This window comes from Thalia democratica, chromosome 9 (assembly GCF_965202585.1).
Source record: "Thalia democratica chromosome 9, ktThaDemo2.hap1.1, whole genome shotgun sequence".
NCBI classification, from domain to species: domain Eukaryota; kingdom Metazoa; phylum Chordata; class Thaliacea; order Salpida; family Salpidae; genus Thalia; species Thalia democratica.
The window spans coordinates 13,207,258-13,232,824 of record NC_139173.1 but is presented as its reverse complement, the minus strand read 5'-3'; the positions used below and the strand labels follow the sequence as shown (position 1 = coordinate 13,232,824).

The window sequence follows — 25,567 nt, the reverse complement described above, 5'->3', positions numbered from 1 at the left end:
GCTGCAACATGCTGAATTTAAGGAAACAGTCTTTCAAATTAGTTTAGTAAACATAAAATTAGAAACATATATATGCTTTTCTTTATATTGTTTAGAAGGAAATTGAACATGAGATATAAGTAGTATGCACAAGAAGTAAAAATATTTTTTTAAACATTTAAAATACTCAGAATAGTTTAAGGTCACTCAAGACAGTTTTTGGTCACTCAGGAAAGTTTTTTGACTCTGTAACTAGAGACATACTGTTTTAGTGGGAATGGGTCGAATACGCACAAAAACATTTTTGAACAAAAACACTTATGCATAAACGGTCACTTTTACACAAAGACACTTTTGCACAGAGGGTCACTTTTGCCTGAAGGGTTATTTTTGCACAAGAGTAAAAAAATTAAAATGTAAAAACAAAAAAAAATTACTAGCCGGGGGTTAGGGGTAACATTGATAATATATATATATATATATACATACCTAATAAAAAGTATTAAGTTATAAAAAGACAAAAAAAAGTTACAGACAGAAGGTAAGGGTTAGGGGTATTAATGATAGTAAAAATAGTATAGTAATCTAAAGATTATAAACAAATAATTAAAAATAATTTGAACAATGCAAAAGTGTCTTAGTTCAAAAGTGATGCTTTGTGAATTTCAGACTCTTACCCGTTTTAGTATTGGCAACTAAATACTAGTTAAAATCAAATTTATATCAATTAAGGGCATAGGGGTCCAATTTGGTTTTTACATTAACTGCTTTACAAAATTCAAAGTAATTTTTGAGATAAAAGCTATAAAAATTGGTGAGCTCAATAGGTTTCTAATGAAAGGAGCAAACCAAATATGTGAAAAAAAGACTATTTAACTAAAAATATATCTTTTCTATAATAAAATATACAAAAGTTTTCAAACACTATACTAATTGAGTTTTTGGACAAATTTATTTGCTAAATTTTATAAAATAAAGTTAAGTAAAAGTTTAGTTTATTAAATGTATTATTTTTTTAGACATCTAGTTAGTTATGGCTAAACTATCATCGAGTTCTAGTAGCAACAATCTTCAAACAAATGACTTAAAACTATTAAACTATCGTGATCATCCAAGGAGAATTTTATGGAACAAGATAGAAAATGTTATTTATTCTATGAAAGTTAGTTGATAAATACTGAAATAGTTTTAATCATTTGCAGAATTGTTTTTATAATAATTTACTTAAACTATTGTTTTATGTGACACAAAAGTGATTATATGTCACCGTTTTATTTTAGTTATCACAAATTCTATTAATTTGTATTAGTTTTTCTATTGTTTTATATAACACAGGGTTACCATTAAACTGGAATCCTGGAAAAACCTGGATTTTAACAATTTAAGCTAAAAAAACTGCAATTTTGAACAAAAATCATGAAAAAACCTGGAATTTTAGACAATTGTTTCATGTAAAGTTATGAAATTTTGATTTGACACAAAAAATCTATTGTAAAAAATAAGTTTTTTGTTATTATCAATTTTCATTATTAAATACTTCATTTAAAGTAGCTTCACAGTGTCTTTTCAATGTTGTTATACTATTTAAGACAGTTTTTTGCCTTAAACATAAATTATACTAAAAATAGTCCCAAAAACTTGTTTTTTTGAAAAACCTGAAAGAAATTTCTCAAAAACCTTTGGCAACCCTGACAATTTGTCACAGTTTATTTTTATAATATTGAACTACTTTGTCACTGCTCTATTCTAATACTTGGTTCAGTGAGATAAACCAACCGTTTTAAACAAAAATGAAATAGTGAATAGCACTTAAACAATGGCATTTGTATGGTTTTAACTTATTCATACAAAGAAATTGAAGTTAGTTTAAGATTTGAATAATACTTGAAATCAGTAAAAAAAATAAAGATATAGTAAACAAAACCTTATATTTCCTATAAAAATTATAAAGGTATTGTTATGTAAATAATTAATAAATAGTTATATAATAATAACACATTTACACAGTACTCTTTCTATATTCAAGTAACATTAATGACCGTGTAAATTTGTTAATACTATATAATCCAGTGAACTTGCTTTGCTAGGATCTCTATTTGCAAACGATTGACTTTAAATTCTGAATAGTTTAAATAAGTATATATTAATTTTATAAGAATATTGGTATAGTTGTTTTTTTATAACAAATAAAAACTACAACAAAACATCAATAAAATCTAAAATCAATGAAATAATGATCAAAGTTTGTATTAGTATTAAACAATTAGGTATGTAAACCTTGTCTAATTGCATTGCAAAGTATAATACACTTGGTAAGACAGTTAGTACCCTCGATTATAATACCACCAAAGAAAACATTTGCAAAAGTCATCAGAACTTGAGCTTGATATTTGTTTGTGTCTTCCATACCTGTCAAACTTACAAACTTTGCTTAAATTTCAAAAGGTACTTAGAACTGTAAAAATAGTAAAACTAAACTGTTAGCTAAGTTATAGAAATATATCTAAAAGAAAGTTTTTTACCTCTTATGCTCTTAACTGAATACTTAAAATGTATTTTTTTGTTGTTATCTTGCTTAAATAATTTTTGAATAGTTTGGTTTTGGTACTAGTTTTAACTAAAAAATTTAAACATTAGTCACTCATTTTAAAAAGGTTTATTAATTAATTTCGTTTGGCACATCCTCAGACTAATCTTGCTAAAAACTGATAATATTATAAAGTAAATTTAGTTATAAATAATAATTTTGAAATAGCAAAAAATAGTTACGTCATACAGTATAAAGGTTTGTTTAAAAACTTTATATTAGAATTAAGTTATACTTAGCTGATTTGAAGTAAATTTTTTAGCTTTAATAATTAAATGTAATTATTTGGTAATTAATTTTTAAATTAATATTATATTGAAATACACAATTTTAAAATGTAGAAAAATGTAAATCATTTTTGACTGTTGCAATAGCTTTTTAAATTACTAAGATGAATCAAAAAAAAAGTTTTAAATAATTTAGAACAACATGTAAACAAATAATTGTTTTATTGTTTAACATTTTATGTACACAAGAAAATGTTTTTTATACAAACTAGTTTTATTGATAGGCTGCTGGGCTAGCATTGAAAGTCAGAATGAGAATGCAATTTTTATACGAAAAATGTGATGTTTAATGTTTAGATCACTGTAAAACAATAACTACTAATAAAGTATTAAAATTACTAAAATGACGTGGTACAGCTTTTTGTTAAATTTGTGCAAATAAGATAACAATTACAATATAGTTCCACTTATCATTTTTAACCCCAGTTTAATGCTAAATTACTTTTCAAGTTCAAGTATAAATAAAAATTACTTCAAAAAATTAATAAATTGAGTAAGTAAGTTCAATATAAAGAATTAAGTGCACAAAGAAAATGTGTAATTTTCATAATGACAAAAAAAATTGTACAGACGTTTTAAAAGGTACATAAACTATTAGTGCTGATGTTCCTTCTCTTCTGTATTATGTGCATAGAAGGGTAAATCACTTTTTTCACAATTTAAAATCTTGTTTTGTTGAGTTTTAACTAAGCTACAAAAAATGAAAAAATAAAAATTTTAATTTTTTTTTGTTTTTGTTATGTTATAAAATTTGAATTTTTTTAAATTTTACTCTGAGAAAGTTTTCTAGATATTGCAAGGAACATTTCTTTAATGTTTTAGGTAATTATCTCAAAAAACGTAAAGGGAGATGATTTTTTAATTGTGCCTCCCGTAAGGGAACCTATTGTAGTCTCTGCCTTTGACCGGATATATCTCAAAAATGATTTTGATGTTTTTGAATCTATAAAAAGCAGCCTTGAGCTTAATTTAAAATCAACAAAATAAGATAATATTATCAAAAAAGTGATTTGCCCTCCCCCCTTATATCTTAAATGTTTAGGGAGTTTTCATGGTGCAGATGTAACAACAAAGTTCTTGTTAATGTATCTCTCTTAAACAAATATGATAAACAATTAATAATTTTTGAACATTTGAAATAAAATGTCTAAGTTGCAGCTTAAATTAATGGTATAAACATTATAATATTTTTAATTTGATTAATAAAAAAAAAACTTTGTTAATAAATAAATTTTGAATGATAAACTTAGATACTACAAATGCAAACATATAAGTTTTCCATTTACTTAAAATTTCTCCTCTTATATCCATTTACTATTTGTTGTCCACTGATGAGCAGATATCACACTCTTTGGAAAAAACTGAACAAGTGCAATTGCTTTGGTAAGGCATTTACTTTTTTCTACTAAAATTAAAATTATGTTGAAGTTTAAGACAATTTAAGAACTTTATTGCTGGAAAATCCAAATTTAATATTTTTCGCACAGAAAAAGCAGACTGGTGTTCCAATAAAAACTGTAAAGTCAATCTTGACCAAAATTCCAGATGTGTTTAGTGGAGAAGACATGGTGTTGTGGTTAGTAGAAAATTTGCATATGAATGAACAAGAGGCAGTTCATCTTGGTTCTCTTATAGCTGCGCATGGTTACTTTTTTCCAATAGATGACCATGTTATTATGCTAAAAAATGATGGCAGTTTCTACAGGTGAGGTTTATTAAGTTTTTTTTTAGTATCTAATAAATAATTGTACTTTCTAAGTTGTATATTTATTACAAATTAAATTGCATTTCTTCTCTAAATATAAGGAGATTATTAATTTTATTAAATTCATGAATTTTAAACTACATAAAGTATAATGTAATTCTTTTTTTCTCCAAAAGTTTTTAATATTCATACTTATTTTTTATCCTTAACATTTATCCTTAATAATATTTAGAGAGGTTAGGTAATTTTTAACCAATTACAAATTAGATCAGGCTAAACCTTTTTCATTAAAAATAAGATGAAGGTAATTTTCTATATTTCTTGAATCACATATAATGTAATATAAATGTACATTTTGTAGTTACCCATAATTATTTTTATTATTTTTAAAACTAATTAACTTCAAAATTAATATAATTTGTGAAACTAAGTTTTATGATATGACAATTTACTTTACTATCTTAATTTAGAATTTATTACTTTTTATCTTATCAAACAAAAATATCAGTCTAAATAATCTTTGTTTAATCAGTTGTGAGTTATTTTAATCAACTTAGTATTTTTGTTTAATTTAAAGAGTTAAAGAGTAAATAAATTTTAGCTAACTAATGAAAAAATAAAGAATATATAATTATAAGTGTATGTTTAATTACATTTTTTAGAATTCAATATTTCTTATAGTAATATTTAATTTTTTAATAAATTATTAAGCAAACATTTTTGTTCAAAGATAAAAAATAAATAGTATTGATTATCCATGTTAAAGTAGAAATCTTTTATCATTTTCTTCTCAAAACAACAAAACGTTTCACATATTTCTTACAGTTTTTAACTTGAATTTAGAATAAAAAATGGGACTTCATCTTAAAAAAAATCTTGTTTATTAAAACAGCTTTTAAGATTTTGAACTTGCCTTTTTTGTATAGATTTTATCAGTCCATTAGGGCAAGGTCTCAATTTCCAATTAAACCTAAAATGGTCAATATCGCCCCTAAGTGAGTGATATAGGCTATCAGAGGTCATTAATTAGTTAGACGGCGAAAAACTAAGTAAGTAATTAACTAGTAAAGGGTGGTGTTTAAAAATAGGGGCGAACGTTTTTCTAAGCTCTGCTTTAGAGGCGTGTAGGAAAACAGTTTGGGAAACCTTTTATCAAATTATCTATGAAATAGAAACAAAACTTGTTATTGTAAAATTTTTTTCTAGTACAAATGTCACTACTTTAAGTTTTCATTTTTAACTTCTAAAATATATTTACAAAACAGGTTTCAAAACGAACATTATTGGCCTTCAAAGGGCTGGGAGCCAGACAATACAGAATATGCAGTTTATCTTTGCAAAAGAACTATGCAGAATAAAGCCCGACTTGAACTTGCTGATTATGAAGCGGAGAATCTTGCAAAATTGCAAATGCGGTTCTCAAAAGGATGGGATCAAATATATAGTCGTGCTGAACAAGAAGCTAACAAAGACCGAAAAAGAGAAAAAGTTCGTAGAAAAGTGCTTGATAGCCAAGAAAGAGCGTTCTGGGATGTACACAGACCAGTACCTGCGTGTGTAAATACAACAGAAGTTGATATAATGAAAGCATACTATAATGACCAGAAACAAAGAAAGACTTTTTACAATTCTTCTCCTCGTAAAAATACTATATCTACATCTGAAAGCTCACTATCAATTGAAATGACTAAATTAAACGTTAATAATGATGCAAATATAAGTTTAGAATCAATTATACTTTTAAAAGAAATCGAAAAAATTAAAAAGAAACTCAATCGTCACTGCCTAAAAATGTCAAAGGTTATTTTCTTATTTTTTACTATATTATATGTATTTATGACTTTGATACTGTTTTTTTTTATACTTTACAGAATTAGTACTTTAGTTGTATATATAACATATGTAATCTTTATACTTTTTCAACTTCAGACATTAAATCAATTTAACTTTTTGTCAAAATTTGTAATACATAAACATTAAAAAAAAAATGTTTAGCACATAATCAATCATCAATATAATATTACCTGAATTCGATTAAACTACATGTTTTTTATAAAAAATTTTAAAGCTTACTTCATTACAAAGCAGCAAGTTTTAGCATTAAACTTAACTTATAATTGATATTTGTTAAATATAAATTTTAGTTTACAATATATAAATTGAATTTTTTCAAAAATTACATAAAAGCTTATCAACAATTGAAATAAACGATGAAAACATTGCAAAATACATGGCAAAGTTATATTATTTGTATAGTTTAAAGCTGCAGATATACATTGTTTACAAATTTTAATATATTTGAGTGATTATAAGCTATCTCATTTAGTTTTTAAAATTTTTCCATTATAGTTTTAGTAGTTGTACCTTTTTTTTTCCAATTACTTACTAAATAATCCACGGCAAAATATTTCTAAGTATTTTTTTTTTAAACTTTAATATGTTATAAAATTTGGGAATACAATTTTTTGTAAATGCTTTACTTATATCGTAAGCTATAGCGGCTGATGGTATTAAACTTAAGGTTTTAGGGCCTTTAATGTGCGCGCTTGTTTATTCGTGCTTGTTTATTCTCGCTTGTTTATTTACTACAAAATGAGACATACTGTACAGCGTTTTGTCTTTTTGCATTTGATATTTCGAACACCTACATATATAAATGCAAAGTTAATGAGAACTTCAAATGAAGCTACACAAAAATAAAAGCTAAATAAATAAAAGATATATAAGATAAGATATAGACAAATATAAATTAAAACATTATTATAGCTAATATAAATTTTTCTTAGGTTTTATAATACTTAGAATTTTGATAATAACAGAGTTGCCACAAAACCTTGAATTTGAGAAATTTTGAAGAAAAAAACTGGAAAAACCTGGAATTTTAAAAATTTTTACATGTAAAATAGTAAGATTCGATTTGACACAAAAAATGCATCATATAGATAAATTCCTTATCTTAAGATTTTAATAATTTTTTTTTTGATTAAAATACACATATAAAATAGCTTTACAGTATCTTTTCAATACTATTTAACACGTTTTTTTACCTTAATTTTTAGTTTAAATTAAAAAAAGTGAACATAAACGTGTAGTTTTAAAAACCTGGATTAATTTTGAAAACCTGGAGAAAACTTGCCAAGTCTATTGGCAACCCTGTAATAATGACCGAAATCTAACTGAAGGCCTTCGAGCTACGAAATTTCGTAACTGTATCTGATACAACTGGGCGGTTTAAGAACTACCACTCACTAACTTTTCAAACTTATCATACTAACACTTACAAGCTGAATCTTACATGTTGAGCGTATAAAGATTTTTATTTTCTGTATATAGATACAAGAATTAAAGTTTCCTTTCCTAGATAAAGGTTAATTATTGTTACATCACCTTGTTTACAAAGACTTCAGTGATATTTATACGCAAGGCAGAACCTTTTTTTATTATATTCTATCTTAAATGTTGAATAAAGTAGTATGTTTTATTATAATTATCTGTTAGCAGCTATATTTACTTTTATTTACACTTAAAATTTTTACACTTGTATGACTTTAAAAGTACTTTTTGCTTCATGCAGTATATTTTACGCCAACTTAAATACAGGTATTAATGCTTTTCAGGCCTGTGGAATCCTACAACATTATATCAAGCAACACTGCATATTCGATTCGCTGCTGACGCAAACCGAAGCATGCCATTCAATAAGCAACCCGTGGCACCAGGACGATCACCGGTGGATTTCAAACGATAACGAACTCAATCGCATACAGCAGTGGAAGTTTTCTTTTGGAAACCTTTTGAAAGACCGTACCGGTACGGAGGAGTTTCGAAAATTTCTTCAAAAAGAATTTTCAGCCGAAAATTTAGATTTTTGGCTTGCATGCAAAAGGCTTAAAAGTAGACCGATAAATGAAGTAAAAAGAGTAGTTAGTATTTATCTGTATAGATGTATGCATATTTTAAAGTTAATTAGTTGTGTAACTTCTGTAAAACATTTTTTAAACTGATTAGGTTGTTTCTTTTTTAAGGCATCTAGAGTGTTGAAATTAACACACAGGATTGCCAAAAAAACTTTGAAACCTGGAAAAATCTAGAATAACCTAGAAAAACCTGGAATTTGCGAAATTTTGAAAAAAAAACTGGAATTTTAAACAATTTTTACATGTTAAATAGAAAAATTTTGATTTGACACAAAAACAATATCATATAGATAAAAAAAAATTGTTGTCATCAAAATTTTTTTGTTATTAAAATACATATTTGAAGTAGCTTTACAGTATCTTTTCAATGTTTTATACTATTTAACACAGTTTTTTACCTTAAACTTAACTTTAAACTAAAAATAGAGCCAAAAATGTCTACTTTTAAAAACTTGGAGGAACTTTTGAAAACCTGGAGAAACGTTTTTGAATGCATTATATTTCTTTTCTTAAAGTATTCTTTTTCATAAAAAACTTATCTAATCTAGAAATAACTGTATAATATGCTTAATGTACTATACAGTTAGTTTCGAATTGTTAATAGAAAATATATTAAGAAATTAATTTACTTTTTTTAATGTATTTAAAACAATGTAAAAACCAAGTAGTTGAATTTATTTGTTTATAATATTATTGTAAACTTTAATAGTAAGTTTTTTTAATGTGACGAAGTACTCATTTCAAATTTTTATATTCATATAATATAAAATTAAAGCCTAATGCTTGTAGCATACTAGATCTTAATGGCTTTGCTTTTAGTATTTTGTATAGTTTTAGATAAAAATATTCTGAATTGCTTTTCTGCTTGATTTACAATATTCAAAGTTGCCACCGTGTCAGTAAACTTGGCTGATCTTGTAATGTTAAAAATGATTTCCTGTTATTATGTGTTTAGAAACAGTTTTTTTTTTGGTACAATATTGGTCCACTTTGTTTTACTTTCGGCCTAGTTGGTTTAAAATAATTTTGATAGTATTTGCATTAGTTTTATAATAAGTATATTTTTACTTTACACAGGGTTCGTGCGCGTAAGGCTAAATAAAAAATTTTTGAAAAAAGTTTAAAAACGTCAGGCTAAATCAGTTTTTTTATTTTAAAATTTGAGAATCACAGTTTTTCTCAACTCAAATGCTAGAATATTTTTGATAAAAAAAAGAGAAATCTTTTTAAGATCAAATTGAGATGTGAATTTATTTTAAATAAAGATTTAGTTATTAAAGAAGACAAACTCAGTCAGTATTTGTAAAAATAAATGCTTAAAACCTTTTGTAGAATCTCTAAAAAGTTTTAAGAATTTTCATTATTTGTTTTAAGTAGGTTATTTACGTCATGATTATGAAAATTCATTAAAAAAATACAGTTTAAACATTACAGTTTAGTTCAACAACTTTGCTGTTTGTTTGAATTTTAATAAAACACGACAATGCACTTCATTTTAATATAAGACTTATGGTTATAATGTTTTTACTTAGTGCTCAATTAAATTAAACAATTGTGTTAATAATATACATTGAATTTTTACACTAGAAATATATTAGATATAGTACTTATTTTAAAATTTATCACAGAATTTGTTATGTTAAGGGCATAGGGGGGTGGCAATCATCTTTTTCACAATTTAGTCTTATTTTATTGATTTGTAACTAAGCTATTAGTTGCTTATTGCAGATTTTTAAAGCTCAAAATATTTTTAAGATAAAGCTGGTTGAAGTCGGAGACTACAATAGTTCTAATGAAGACCCCCCAATACCTAAAATGACTTTTAAAGGGGATTTTCTTTACTTTGAAAAAATGTCAGGCTAAATTGGTCTCAGTCAGGCTAAATGAAAAAAATTTCGCGCACGAACCCTGTTTACATAAACAGTTAAATTTTATTTTATGATTAATGTTGTTTGTATAGCATTCAAAGTTACTCTTGTATATAAATATTTATTTTTTATTTTAAGCAACAAGTAATTACAAACTGTAAACCATAGTTGCCAATAGGCATCCATTTATATGCCTGATATGGATTTGTTTTTAAAGCAGATTCATTATAAATAAAGCTTTTCTAAATATAGCAGTTCAAATTAATTTCTGCACATTTTTTTTCTAATTTTACAGGTTCTAAGTTGGAAATTACTTATTTTCTTTCTCATAAAACTTGTTAGTTTTTTAATGCCTGATTTTTTTAACAGGTAAAAGAAATATATAGTGAATATTTAGATGAAAAGTCTAGTACAACAAATATGATTAACATAGATTCAAGAGTGAAAGAAAACGTTGAAACAAAAATTAAGAAAGATTCAAGTGACAGGTAGGTATAAAAAAAATGTTTCAAATTAGTTTTTATTTTCTATGCTCTTTTTTAAACTTAGTTTTACCTACAATTAAATATTTGTTGTGAAGTTTTACAAATGCCTTTTTTATGATTTTTTTAATAATAAAGTTTGGTATCCGAATTTAAGGAAAATAATAATAATCTTAAGTTTTGTCTATTTTTCCTGAGATAATGACACAATTGAAATGTTTTATAATATTTTCAAAAAACTTAAAGTTTTTAACGTAAAAAGATTTAATAACTTTTGAATATTTTTTAATGGAAACGGATTAGGAATGCTTGGCGTTTTTTTATTTTATTTTTGCACAAGTCTTCTTTTATTTTGGTACAAATTTATTATATAACTTATTTATTTTAACACTTTTAAATCACTCACTTGTATTTTCGATAAATAAGCTTTACTAATAAATCTTGTCCAATCAACTTTTTCTATAGGGATCGTGCGTGTGATTGGTTTTATTTGTTCGTTTATTAGTTGTGTATAAACCTAGCTCACATAATAGGCTGGTAAGACATTGAATTTTTTGGTGACTATAAAATCAAAAGAAGTGTTATACATATTTGTCTAACGCTAAATTCTTGTTTTCTAAACTTTTTTCGCTTTTTTTTTTACATAAGTATTTTAGAAATCATTTATGTTTAAATGCATAATGTTTTTGCTTTTAAACAAATTAAAAGTTACCGAAAAATTTTGCTTAATTTTACCTTAAAATTAAGACTTGATTAAACGAAATAATAAATACTTACATATAAAATAAATTTTAACCACTTTTTTGAAGTGGTATAAAGTTTATAAGAGTAATATAAATCGATTGAAAACTCAAAATTGTTAGTATTTTTTCTGTTCTTATTTATTTAATTTTTCACCCTTTGTAGGTCAACTGGTCAATTAAAAGCAAGTCTTTAAGTCTTTTGCCAATCGGACTTGTTAGGAAAAAGTCTTAAAGGCCGCTGTAATTTTTAATGAATTTACTTAAATATTTCTTTTTTTATTCTTTTAAGCCAAATTGTATATAATATGATTATCAAATAAGAACTACTGCTAACAATCGAATTACTAGTACATATTCTATTGTAAAATACTTAACATTATTTGTTTTGCACAATTTTTTTTTGATTTTGCACACCGTAGTTTGACGACTCCAGATATAAACTTAAACCATGTGTTTTCATGTACTTGTAAAATTTATATTCCGCTTGTTAAGAATTTTGTAATCGATTAAAGTCTTTTCAAACATACCATAGCGAAGCTTCCTTAAAATTATCTTGTAGTCTTTAAAATACTTTTTTATAGGTTAAGTATAGTTGCGTCTTATATAAAATCTCTGTAGTTATCTTAAGTGTGTTTGTTTCTTAAGAAAAAAGCTGTTATTGATTCTTATCTTGAATTTTACTGCAGGTATTGTTTTGATGACGCTCAAGAGCACATTTACAATCTGATGAAGTCCGATTCGTACGCGAGATTTATCAAAAGTGATCAGTATAACTCAGCTAAGTCCGCTTCAACTGCATCCAAGCGGCAAAGTGACAACAGTACAAATCTCAATAATCAAATTTTTAATTCAAAACAAAGCGCGAGGTTATCGAGTACACAAGACTCTGGTCGGTACCTGGCGCTTGTTAACGATCCTCAATGTGAGTGAAAATTAACACCCAAGTGTTATTGCTATGTCCGTGTTTACATAGCTCTTTAAAGTACACTTGCTTGATGAAGTACCAAATTAAAACTGCTGTTTTCAATTTTTTACTGTATAATTTTTCGCTATAAACTGTTAAAACCTCAAGAGTTTGGTTAGTGAATTTTTGTTGCAATAAATTTTTTGACTTGATGATTTTTTAAAGTAGTTCTGAGTAGATTTTCCTTCGTTGCTATACTTTGTGTTCTGTGTCTGTACGTTTTTGAGCTGCTATAAAACTATTAGTTGTTTTTTTTATAGTAATATTATACAAATAACATTTTTCTTTATAAGACTTCTACTATTACCAAAACTTATCATTTTAAAATATTTTCCTAAATTTATATACACAAGGTTATTAAAAATTGTGTAATAACTAAATTGAAATAAATTATGCATGTATGCTAAATGTTCAGTTTGAAAAGTAAATTATTTTAAATAAAGTTTGTTTTTAATTTAATTCAAGTTATGTTTTTTGTTTTTAATTATACATGCTTAGTGTAAAAGGTTTAAATTATGTCCGTAATTTATTATGCACTCTAACTTTTAGTTAAATTTAGAATTAAAGTTTAAAATTATAATTATTTTATAGAAGTATGTATTAATGCAATTTTTTTGTTTTTTTAATGTTATATTTGTAAATTGAAATTAAAATGACTGATTTATTCCTTTTAAGTTCTTGCTTGTATAAGTATTAAATGAAATTTTATTAAAAAGTCAAAATTCAAGCTAAATTATCAAAACTGAATAATTATATATAATAAGTATTTTACTATTTTTCTACATATGTTAAATATTGCAGAATTTTAAAAAAACATAATATGAATTCGTCTGTTTGTGTTTTGGTTATTAGTTGGTCTGATTAAATTGTTTTATTTTTTTCGACTACTTTTTAAAGTGTAAGTTTTAGTACTATTTATTGTTTAAGTATTAGTCTAAGAAAATCAAGTTTTAAACTACATTCCTCAACAAAAAATTTAAAACGTTTACTGTTAGTTCAAAAAGTGTTTTCGTAATATGTTTATGTTCAAGTTAAGTACAATTTAAATAACTTCTTTTTTTTTAAGTACTCTGAAAATAATTTGAAAACGTCTATTTTAGATAAATATATTATAAATACTTTTTAGTGTACTATTAAACTAGTACAACAACATTTGAATGATGTAAAATTACTTATACGGTTTCTTTATGTAAAAAAAAGTTGAACTTTTTTTTTTGTTGTATTATTTTAAGTTTGTATAAGATTCATGTCGACAAAGATCCAAATGGTTATTATTTTAATTTTTAAACTTTTCATTAGCTTAGGTTTTTCTAATAAATTAGATATTTTATCTTTAGTATATTTGTATATAAATTGTATTTTACTCTAAAAAGATGTTTTTTATTTTTTCTAAACAAATAAAAAATTATTTAAAAAAAAATTACAGATATTAAACAGAAATTTCACCCAGCATAGTATTACCTACTATTTCTTAGTTTTTGAAAAGTAAAAACATTTAAAAAAATTATAAGTTAAGAAATTGTTAAGCATCAATGTTTTTACTTTATCTATGAGAAATCAACAAGATTTAAAAATCAAAGTTTTTTTTTGTTAAACTCACAGCCATCAAAAAGTTCTCAGATTTTTTCATAAAATAGTTTAAAAAGTTATTAATACAGAAATAAATAACACGACTGAGTTTGATACAAAATTTTATTTTTTTATATAATAATTTGTCGAAAACATTACATAATATAAACAATTATTATATATTATTATACCTGAAACGAAGAGTGGTTCTCTTTCCTGTAGCCCGCCATCAGACGACCGCCTTGACATGGTTGGTTCCCTACACTAAAGTGGAGTAACATTGGATTTAATCATATTATCTATTTAGTGAGTAAATATACTTTATTCAAATAAAAAAATGAAAACACTTTAGCCAAGTTGTTTTACTATATTTAATAAGGCGAGTAAAATAGATCAAAACAATTTAAAATAAATGTTATCAGAGTTAGAACCTTCAGTTAAATTTAGATTAGGAAAATAAAACTTAACAGACTAATTAAAATATATTTAAATAAGCTAGAAACATACAGTACACTACATTTAAATATCAGAAGAACACTGTTTGGGATGTAATTATACAGTTACTTCCAACTCGGCAGCTCAAAAGTCAATATTGAATTAAAACAATAAACTGACTATTGCTGCTTTGCGTAAGCTGAATCACCGATAAATTTTACCACATACTTATTAGCTAATTGAACTTAAACGTTTTTAATTTTTTTGAATTAAATTTGCTCAAAATATTTTTTTTACTTTTTAGACTGTTTTAGCCGACAAACTACTTAAAAATACCCTACAGAACAAAGGTGAGCACTGAGCAGCATATTACTCGTGGGCTGGATCCGACCAACCAAACAAAATTTCTAGCCCGCACGTATTTTTTGCTCGAAAACAACAAATTAAAATTAAAAAAGGTTGAGAATTAAAAAAAAGGAAACTTAGAAATGTTCTCTAATTTTGATATTCAGATCAAAGTAATGCCATTTAATTACAGTTTTTGTTTTAAGAGTTATTTAGGGAGTATACTTTTGTAAAAATATGTTGCCCTTGAGGATATTTTCAAACAAGTCCGGTACGCAAAAGATTTTTTCCAGCAAAAATTTCCCGTTGACTAAAACAAAATTGACCAACCACACTACATAAATTATTCTTTAAATTATACAGAAAAATTTCTATATAAATAGTTTCATTATCAACTTTTCAGCTTAATAAACAAATAAGTTAGGCAAAGTTTTCTCGTTCAAGTTTCAAGTAAGGTAATTTGTGTACGCATTTACCGTTGAGTACGCTTTTGTTAGCGAAAAACATTGATCTTTGTCTAAAAAACAAGTTTGTGTTTTGAATTATATTGAAAAAACTTCTATCAGTAAGAAATAACAATTAAAAAAACATCAGTTTACTTATGTTTCTTCTTATTTAATGAAATTAGGCAAAAAATAAGAACAATTCGTACAAAAATATTAATAAAGAGTAATGGGTTCCAAAATGTTTTATCAAAAATAAAAAAAAGTATTTTTTCAAAAAATTTTAAAGAATTATATGTAAGTTACCATCAAGGGTAATTGTTTAAAAAAGTAGGTCTTAAAAGGTAAATGGTTGGTATTGAAGTTTTTTTTTTATAGAAGTTGGTCTTAAAATTTATCCTATACAAGTTTTTTTTTTAATTAGTTTAATCTAAAACAAAATATCAATTTTTCTAAGTAGTAATAATAAACATAAAGTAGTACTAAATTATATCATTTCAATAAGAGATAATGCTAAGAAAATCTATTACAGTTTTTCAAACAAATCTTTACTATATCTAAATTTAAGAGACGAAAAATATTACAAAAGTGCTTACAAGACTAATATACCTCTTACACAATTTTAAGTAGCTTTAGTTAGAAAAAGTTATATTTTTTTTTTAAGATCACTTAACAACATTTAAGATTTTTAAAGTATTTAAAACATCATTTTTCGAAAAACTTTAAACAAGAACACACTTCCTGTTTAGAACACAGTTTTCAAAGTGCATACTCGATGGAAGACTACTATATTCAAAGTTTTTTTTCAAAACTTACAAACGTAGTTCTGTTGTTGCTTTTCTTTGAAGATTTAGCTTCTGAAACAAGCTTAAGGCGTTGAAAAACTGAGTGCCAAAAGCACTTCAAAATACTAAAATTACATATTTATAAAACCTTCGTTAGTGTAATTTTTTAGATCAAAAACTTATCAACATTACTTCGGCTTTTCTTTTATTACTATTTAAGAACGTTTTATAACTTTTTTTTGTTTTTATAGTAAAACTATAACTTCTCATGTACGTATTTTTCGCTGAAAGATAAAAACTAAATGAAAATGTTATCTTAAAAGTAAATAAATAAAACTACGCTTCATCAGAATGTTTTGTAACGTTTTTTAGGTTAAATTATAGTCAATTTAGTCATTATCACTTTTTATGGTTGTTACTAAAAAAATAGTTTTTTCAATAACCAAGTTGAAAATCATTAACTGGTAATTAGGCTTGAACATAAAAAAGTAACAATTAAGACTAGAGTACATGATTAAAATCAATAAAAAGACTAAAATTGAAATGTTATGAAAATAAAACTAGCCAAGAGTTTAACAGAAAAAATAATTAGCCTTAATTGTAAGTATTAATATATTTTTTATTTACACAAAAATGATATCCTAAAATTTTTTATTTTTTTATCTTTTTAGGATTTTCTCAGTACTGATTCAATAAAACAGTTCAGTGTAGTTGTAAATGGTCATTATGTACTAACATAATAGGACAGTATAGAAACAGGAACACGTAAAGTTTTAGTAAATTAAGGATTTTTAAAGTGGCTACGTATGCTTCTACAAACTTACCTGGTTAGGGTCTTTTTTATGAAGTATTGAATATAATGAATACTTAAAATTTTAGCATCCAGTATAAATAGCTTTTTTTTATATAAAACCTAAATATCTTAATTGTCTTTTTGTGTTTGATTTTAAAAAATTAATTGGAATCCAATTCTATAAACAGATAGTTTCTAATAAGAACTTAATTATTTTTTTATTTTCAGATTAAATAATAACATCTTGATAATTAAATATATTTAAATGCTTCTACAAAGTAAATTTTATTGCATATGACAAACAATAGAGAACAAAATAGGATAAAAAACTATTGTTTCCACAATTTTCATTAAAAATATTAAGTTTTAATCAAAAACCCTTTCTAGAATACTTTTGCAACTTCCTTATTTTCGTACTATAAAAGTACACATGCAAATTATAAACAAAAAACTTCGTAAAAGTTTTAAGAAATACTTTGATTAAGGAATATTTCAATTATCTAAAAGCACTCAAAATGACTAAAATAAGCCCTAGCTATGAAAAAAAAAATATATAAATTCTTTTACACAACGACTTTTAAAATTAGTTCAAGGCACAGTAAAATGGTTTGTTGGGATTTCGCAAGTTTATCTACATAAATAATAAGCATTTGGCTGAAAAATGACCATATAAACGAATAACTGTCATAGTAACTATAAGCATTGGAAAAAAAAAAATTTAGTACTGCGCTAGAACTAGAATTAAGTTTTTTTTTAATTACAAAGACAGGCTAATACTCTAGCTAAAAGGAACAAGTAATATTAAAAAAATAGTATTCAAACGTCCTAAAATACATACTTTAACACTAATAAAAAACTTATTTTGCGTTTTGCTTCTCAAATTATATACAGGGTTGCCAAATGTTTTTGGCAAACTTTCTCCAGGTTTTCAAAATTTATGCCAGGTTTTTTAAACTAAAGGTTTTGGGTCTATTATTAGTTTAAAATTAAGTTCAGGTAAAAAAAAACTGTGTTAAATAGTATAACAACATTGAAAAGATATCGTAAAGCTTCTTTAAATGTGTTTATAAATAATAAAAAAATTATGATGACAAAAAAAAAATTATCTATCTGATAGATTTTTTGTGTCAAATCGAAATTTTACTACTTAACATGTAAAATTCGTTTAAAATTCCAGGTTTTTATAGTCATTTTTGTCCGAAATTCTAGGTTTTTTTCATAATTTCTCAAATTCCAGGTTTTTTTAGCCTAAATTGTCAAACTCCAGGATTCTAGGTTTTTTGGCAACCCTATATATAGAAATAAGTTAGTTTAAAAATTATTTTTGTTTCTAAGAAGACTTCGATAACTATCAATCTCAAAGAATTAAAATTTTTCTTGTGGGTAACAATTAAGGGATCATTTTTACAGCATTTTAAGTACTTTAAAATAAGTGAATGGTGTCTTTATCAAAGTTGCTTCTCATCTGTTTAAGTATTAAGAAGATGTTTTAAAGACAATTTCAAGATAAAATATAAGTTTCAGATTTATTAAAAATACCATTTAATTTACTAAATAAGCACTAGAACTCATACACTCATAGTTAATAGTAAAAAAACAAAGATATTGCTATTTTAAAGTATAAAACTTAAAGTTAGTTAAGCAGAACTAAAAAAAAACTTTAAATTGATTCAACTATAAATTAAATATTATGTGAAATACATTATCTAACAGATCTTTTAATAGTTCAAATAATTGTTAAACTAATAGTAACTAAAATCAATAAACTTTACAAGTGTAGAATTTAAAAACAATAAATTATTTTGAAAATAAAGTTATTCCTAAATAACTATTAACAATATAGGCTAATGTTATCTTTTTTAATTTGTTTCATACTTAAATATGTTAACTACATTATCAGAGTCTGAAAATTGATTGAACAAATTTAAATTTATTTGATCTGTACTGGCAGGATTGACTTTCTCAAGCAAAAAAACCACAAATATTTAATGATGACAATTGATCTCCATCAATTGTTGTAGCCATAACTAAAATACAAACTTCTTTAAAATTTCCACTGATAGCTACAGTCAATGATGATGTTTGACTTAGTAATAAGTATTCGGAGAAACTAAGCATAAATGCTAATATTGCTCCAAAACCTCTCATACAAATTTCAAGATAAAGATATTTGTTTCAGATAAAAAAAAAATTATAATTTAACTTACTAAATAAGCACTAGAACTCATACACTCATAGTTAATAGTAAAAAACAAAAGTATTGCTTTTTTATATTATAAAATTTAAAGTTAGTTAAGCAGAGCTAAAAAAAACTTTGAATTGATTCAACTATAAATTAAATAAATAAATACATAAAAAACATTATGTGAAATACATTATCTAACAGATCTTTTAATAGTTCAAATAATTGTTTAACTAATAGTAACTAAAATCAATAAACTTTATAAGTGTAAAATTTAAAAATAATAATTTATTTTGAAAATAATGTTATTCCTAAATAACTATTAACAATATAGGCTAATGTTATCTTTTTTAATTTGTTTCATACTCAAATATGTTAACTTCATTATCAGAGTCTGAAAATTGATTGTTTAACAAATTTATTTGATCTGTACTGGCAGGATTGACTTTCTTATGTAATTCATTTCTAAACTTCAAGTATACATGAAGACAAATTCCTAAGACACAAGCAAAAAAACCACAAATATTTAATGATGACAACTGATCTCCATTAATTGTTGTAGCCATAACTAAAATACAAACTTCTTTAAAAATTCCACTGATAGCTAGAGTCAATGATGATGTTTGACTTAGTAATAAGTATTCGGAGAAACTAAGCATAAATGCTAATATTGCTCCGAAACCTATCATACAAATTGATGGAACAAAATCTGAAAAATAATCAAAGTTCATTCCACTATGAATAGTAAAAAAGTTAACTCCTTCCTTAATAATCGCAAGAGGAAATATTCCTAAAAACATAATTGGTTGTAAGTGAAAAAGTAAATCAACAGGATTAGATAGTTTTAAATCTTGTTTTTGGGTTAGTATTTGTGACATAGTCCATCTCAAACCACCAAGAAAAGAAGCACCTAAAACAAGTAAAAACCCTTCTAGATCAAACTGACTAGACTTGAAAACAAACATGAAAAGACCACTTGATATAAGTAATATAACAAATATAAGTGAAACTCTTGGCTTTTCAAGTTTAAAAATAAGTGCGAATCCTAAAATAAAGATTACAGCAGATGATTTGACCATAGTGTAAAGTGAAACTGTAATAAAAACAAAACTCCAATTAGATAGACCAATGTCTAACGCACTTGCCACACCAGTAACAACAACATTTTTAAAATAGTTTGACCATGACAAATAAGTATTTCTATCTTTACAACTTTTAAAAACAATACGAGCAAGACCTGATATTAAAAATACAGTTAAAAAATGAATTGAACTAGTAATCAATGGAAAATGAAAAGAATTAAACATCCATTTATTATAAAATGTCAGACCAATAGCAAAAATGTAGTAGAAAAGGACAAGGCCAATCACTCTAAAGACTTCTAGTGTTTTTGCATTGTAAGATTGCTTTTTATCTAATGACTGGTACAGGAAAGCCATTTAAAAAATCTATAATAATAAACAAACTTTTATCTATCAGCAATTATAAACACTTTATCTAAAGCAATTTTTATATTTATTTAAAAAGTAACACTTTAATGTTTAACGAATATATATACATTAGGGTGTAAATGTTGCCCCTCAAAAATAAAAATTTTGAAATTCTGCTTAGTAAAATTTTTTGACTTTAAGAAATCACATAAATAGACAACACAAAAAAATTAGCTTCCTAACTTTAAACTTGCTGAAACAAATTACTTATGAAAATTTTGCTTTATATTGGTATATTTAAAAAGGGTAAAAAGACCTTCACTAAAAACTTATTTTGTCCTATGTTTTTCAAGATAATTACCTGAAACGGTTAGTAAATGTTCCTTGCCATATTTAAAAAAATCTGTATAAACAAAATTTAAAAAAATAAAAAAAATATTAAAAAAATAAAAAAATTAACTGAATTTTTTTCGTTATTTTTCCATAAAATTTTACTTTTTTTATTTATTTTTATCTCAAATAATGTAGGATTAAATAAGTTTTTAGTGAAATAGTCTTTTTTTCCCTTTATAAATATACTGATATATAGCAAAACTTTCAATTGTAATTTTCTTCAGCAGGCTTAAAGCTAGGAAACTAATTTTTTTGTGCTGTCTACTTATGTGATCTCCCAAACGTCAAAAAATTTTACTAAGGAAATTCCAAGGTTGGGGCAGCAGATGCACCCTAATATACATATATGTTGAATGAAATTTTGATTTAAATCTAAAATGATAAATCTTAGTTATTTTAATTATTTCAAAAGCAATTTTTTTACAGGCTTATTACTGTAATTTACTTAGACATTATCTAAAACGGTATGCACAACATTTAGTTAAAAACATAAAGTATTTTATAACAAGATTACCATTTTTCCAAGCAAAAAACAGCTGAGTTCCAAAAAACTAGCCTGAACTATCAGGGGTTTAAGGGTAAACTTTTTTTTTAAATAAGGGCATAGGGATACAGACTTTTTTATATGTCAATCTAATTTCAATTATCTCTAAAACTTAGCTAAAAGCTACTTTTTAGTGTTTTGTAAAATTCAATTTAGTTTTTGAGATATGAGCTCAATAGGTTCCTTATGGAAGGACTAAAGTAAAATGGCAAAAAAATTACCATTTTATTAAAAATATATCTTCTTAAGCAATCTTTCTGAAACTTTCGAGTAAAAATTTTTTTATTTAAAAAAATATTAATAATAAAAATCGATTATATTTAAACTTTTGTAATATATTTTTAAATTTGATTTATATTTTATTTTTGCAATAGGATTTTTTATACTAATGCAAGGAACATTTCCTAAAAATTTGATATAAATTAATCAAAAATGAAAGAGAATAAATATTTTTAAGAATTTTTAAAAAATCAAAGAAAATTGGCAACAAATTTATCTTTCATACGTTTGTATTGTTAACTTTTTACACAACTGACAACATCTCATTAGTTTATAAATAACTTTTATTCTATGTGAAGTATCTTATAGTATATAACTAAGCTTTCATATAAAGCTTAATGTTAAATTTTGTAAAAAATATTGGGCTTAAATGTCTATGCCCTTAAATTGAAAATTTTTAAAAGTTTTATAAGTAGCTAAACACTAAAAAGTTAATATTGCTATTTGCAGGGTGGCCATGAGTTTTTTAGAAATTTCTACCAGGTTTTCAAAAGTACATAACTTTTTGTCTATTTTTGTTTAAAATAAAGGTTAACTACTGCCTTAAATATTACAAAAACATTGAAAAGATACTGTGAAACATCTGTAAATATAATTTTAATTTTAAAAAAATTTGATGATGAAATTTTTGATAATAACAAATAACTTTTATCTATAAGATTAATTTTTTGTGTCAAATTGAAATTTTACTACAATACATATAAAAATTGTTTGAAATTTTAGGATTTTCCAGGTTTTTTTCAAAATTTCTCAAACTCCAGGTTTTTTCAGCCAAAATTGATGGAACAAAATCTGAAAAATAATCAAAGTTCATTCCACTATGAATAGTAAAAAAGTTAACTCCTTCCTTAATAATCGCAAGAGGAAATATTCCTAAAAACATAATTGGTTGTAAGTGAAAAAGTAAATCAACAGGATTAGATAGTTTTAAATCTTGTTTTTGGGTTAGTATTTGTGACATAGTCCATCTCAAACCACCAAGAAAAGAAGCACCTAAAACAAGTAAAAACCCTTCTAGATCAAACTGACTAGACTTGAAAACAAACATGAAAAGACCACTTGATATAAGTAATATAACAAATATAAGTGAAACTCTTGGCTTTTCAAGTTTAAAAATAAGTGCGAATCCTAAAATAAAGATTACAGCAGATGATTTGACCATAGTGTAAAGTGAAACTGTAATAAAAACAAAACTCCAATTAGATAGACCAATGTCTAACGCACTTGCCACACCAGTAACAACAACATTTTTAAAATAGTTTGACCATGACAAATAAGTATTTCTATCTTTACAACTTTTAAAAACAATACGAGCAAGACCTGATATTAAAAATACAGTTAAAAAATGAATTGAACTAGTAATCAATGGAAAATGAAAAGAATTAAACATCCATTTATTATAAAATGTCAGACCAATAGCAAAAATGTAGTAGAAAAGGACAAGGCCAATCACTCTAAAGACTTCTAGTGTTTTTGCATTGTAAGATTGCTTTTTATCTAATGACTGGTACAGGAAAGCCATTTAAAAAATCTATAATAATAAACAAACTTTTATCTATCAGCAATTATAAACACTTTATCTAAAGCAATTTTTATATTTATTTAAAAAGTAACACTTTAATGTTTAACGAATATATATACATTAGGGTGTAAATGTTGCCCCTCAAAAATAAAAATTTTGAAATTCTGCTTAGTAAAATTTTTTGACTTTAAGAAATCACATAAATAGACAGCACAAAAAAATTAGCTTCCTAACTTTAAACTTGCTGAAACAAATTACTTATGAAAATTTTGCTTTATATTGGTATATTTAAAAAGGGTAAAAAGACCTTCACTAAAAACTTATTTTGTCCTATGTTTTTCAAGATAATTACCTGAAACGGTTAGTAAATGTTCCTTGCCATATTTAAAAAAATCTGTATAAACAAAATTTAAAAAAATAAAAAAAATATTAAAAAAATAAAAAAATTAACTGAATTTTTTTCGTTATTTTTCCATAAAATTTTACTTTTTTTATTTATTTTTATCTCAAATAATGTAGGATTAAATAAGTTTTTAGTGAAATAGTCTTTTTTTCCCTTTATAAATATACTGATATATAGCAAAACTTTCAATTGTAATTTTCTTCAGCAGGCTTAAAGCTAGGAAACTAATTTTTTTGTGCTGTCTACTTATGTGATCTCCCAAACGTCAAAAAATTTTACTAAGGAAATTCCAAGGTTGGGGCAGCAGATGCACCCTAATATACATATATGTTGAATGAAATTTTGATTTAAATCTAAAATGATAAATCTTAGTTATTTTAATTATTTCAAAAGCAATTTTTTTACAGGCTTATTACTGTAATTTACTTAGACATTATCTAAAACGGTATGCACAACATTTAGTTAAAAACATAAAGTATTTTATAACAAGATTACCATTTTTCCAAGCAAAAAACAGCTGAGTTCCAAAAAACTAGCCTGAACTATCAGGGGTTTAAGGGTAAACTTTTTTTTTAAATAAGGGCATAGGGATACAGACTTTTTTATATGTCAATCTAATTTCAATTATCTCTAAAACTTAGCTAAAAGCTACTTTTTAGTGTTTTGTAAAATTCAATTTAGTTTTTGAGATATGAGCTCAATAGGTTCCTTATGGAAGGACTAAAGTAAAATGGCAAAAAAATTACCATTTTATTAAAAATATATCTTCTTAAGCAATCTTTCTGAAACTTTCGAGTAAAAATTTTTTTATTTAAAAAAATATTAATAATAAAAATCGATTATATTTAAACTTTTGTAATATATTTTTAAATTTGATTTATATTTTATTTTTGCAATAGGATTTTTTATACTAATGCAAGGAACATTTCCTAAAAATTTGATATAAATTAATCAAAAATGAAAGAGAATAAATATTTTTAAGAATTTTTAAAAAATCAAAGAAAATTGGCAACAAATTTATCTTTCATACGTTTGTATTGTTAACTTTTTACACAACTGACAACATCTCATTAGTTTATAAATAACTTTTATTCTATGTGAAGTATCTTATAGTATATAACTAAGCTTTCATATAAAGCTTAATGTTAAATTTTGTAAAAAATATTGGGCTTAAATGTCTATGCCCTTAAATTGAAAATTTTTAAAAGTTTTATAAGTAGCTAAACACTAAAAAGTTAATATTGCTATTTGCAGGGTGGCCATGAGTTTTTTAGAAATTTCTACCAGGTTTTCAAAAGTACATAACTTTTTGTCTATTTTTGTTTAAAATAAAGGTTAACTACTGCCTTAAATATTACAAAAACATTGAAAAGATACTGTGAAACATCTGTAAATATAATTTTAATTTTAAAAAAATTTGATGATGAAATTTTTGATAATAACAAATAACTTTTATCTATAAGATTAATTTTTTGTGTCAAATTGAAATTTTACTACAATACATATAAAAATTGTTTGAAATTTTAGGATTTTCCAGGTTTTTTTCAAAATTTCTCAAACTCCAGGTTTTTTCAGCCAAAATTGTGAAATTCGAAGTTTTTCCAGGATCCAGGTTGAGTGGCCACTCTGTATTAAGTTTATACTACTATCAAATGAACAAAAAGTAGATAGACTAAACACCCAAATCATGTGATATGACTACTAAAAAGTATACAAATTTTCATAAAGAAACTAAAACCTTCATTAAAGTTCAAAAAGTTGGCTAAAACTTCAAGAAATAAACGCAAACTAGCCTGATCTTTGACTTAAAAACTTCTTATAAGTCTGAGTTGTTTAAACTCTCAAAAAATTCAAACTACTTTAATCTAAGTGAGTAGTAACCAAATTATATCACAGAATTAAATCCTATAGA

The 25,567-nt window shown here is 24.7% G+C and overlaps 2 protein-coding genes and 1 pseudogene across 2 annotated transcripts; 1 reads left to right on the top strand and 2 right to left on the bottom strand.

The window, feature by feature from the left end:
- The first annotated feature begins 1,002 nt into the window (after window positions 1-1,002).
- LOC145843882 (regulator of G-protein signaling 6-like) lies at window positions 1,003-13,123 on the top strand. The gene is made up of 6 exons (XM_082951144.1): window positions 1,003-1,141; window positions 4,341-4,558; window positions 5,824-6,358; window positions 8,176-8,481; window positions 10,713-10,831; window positions 12,255-13,123. The coding sequence occupies exons 1-6, from the start codon at window positions 1,013-1,015 to the stop codon at window positions 12,496-12,498; spliced, it is 1,551 nt and encodes a 516-aa protein (XP_082807270.1). The 5' UTR covers window positions 1,003-1,012; the 3' UTR covers window positions 12,499-13,123.
- A 6,090-nt stretch (window positions 13,124-19,213) lies between these two features.
- On the bottom strand, window positions 19,214-20,527 carry LOC145843749 (solute carrier family 35 member H1-like). The gene has a single exon (XM_082950967.1). It carries the CDS (start codon window positions 20,521-20,523, stop codon window positions 19,435-19,437), a length of 1,089 nt encoding a protein of 362 aa, XP_082807093.1. The 5' UTR covers window positions 20,524-20,527; the 3' UTR covers window positions 19,214-19,434.
- Window positions 20,528-21,172: 645 nt separating this feature from the next.
- LOC145844838 (solute carrier family 35 member H1 pseudogene) lies at window positions 21,173-23,256 on the bottom strand (annotated as a pseudogene).
- Window positions 23,257-25,567: the final 2,311 nt, after the last annotated feature.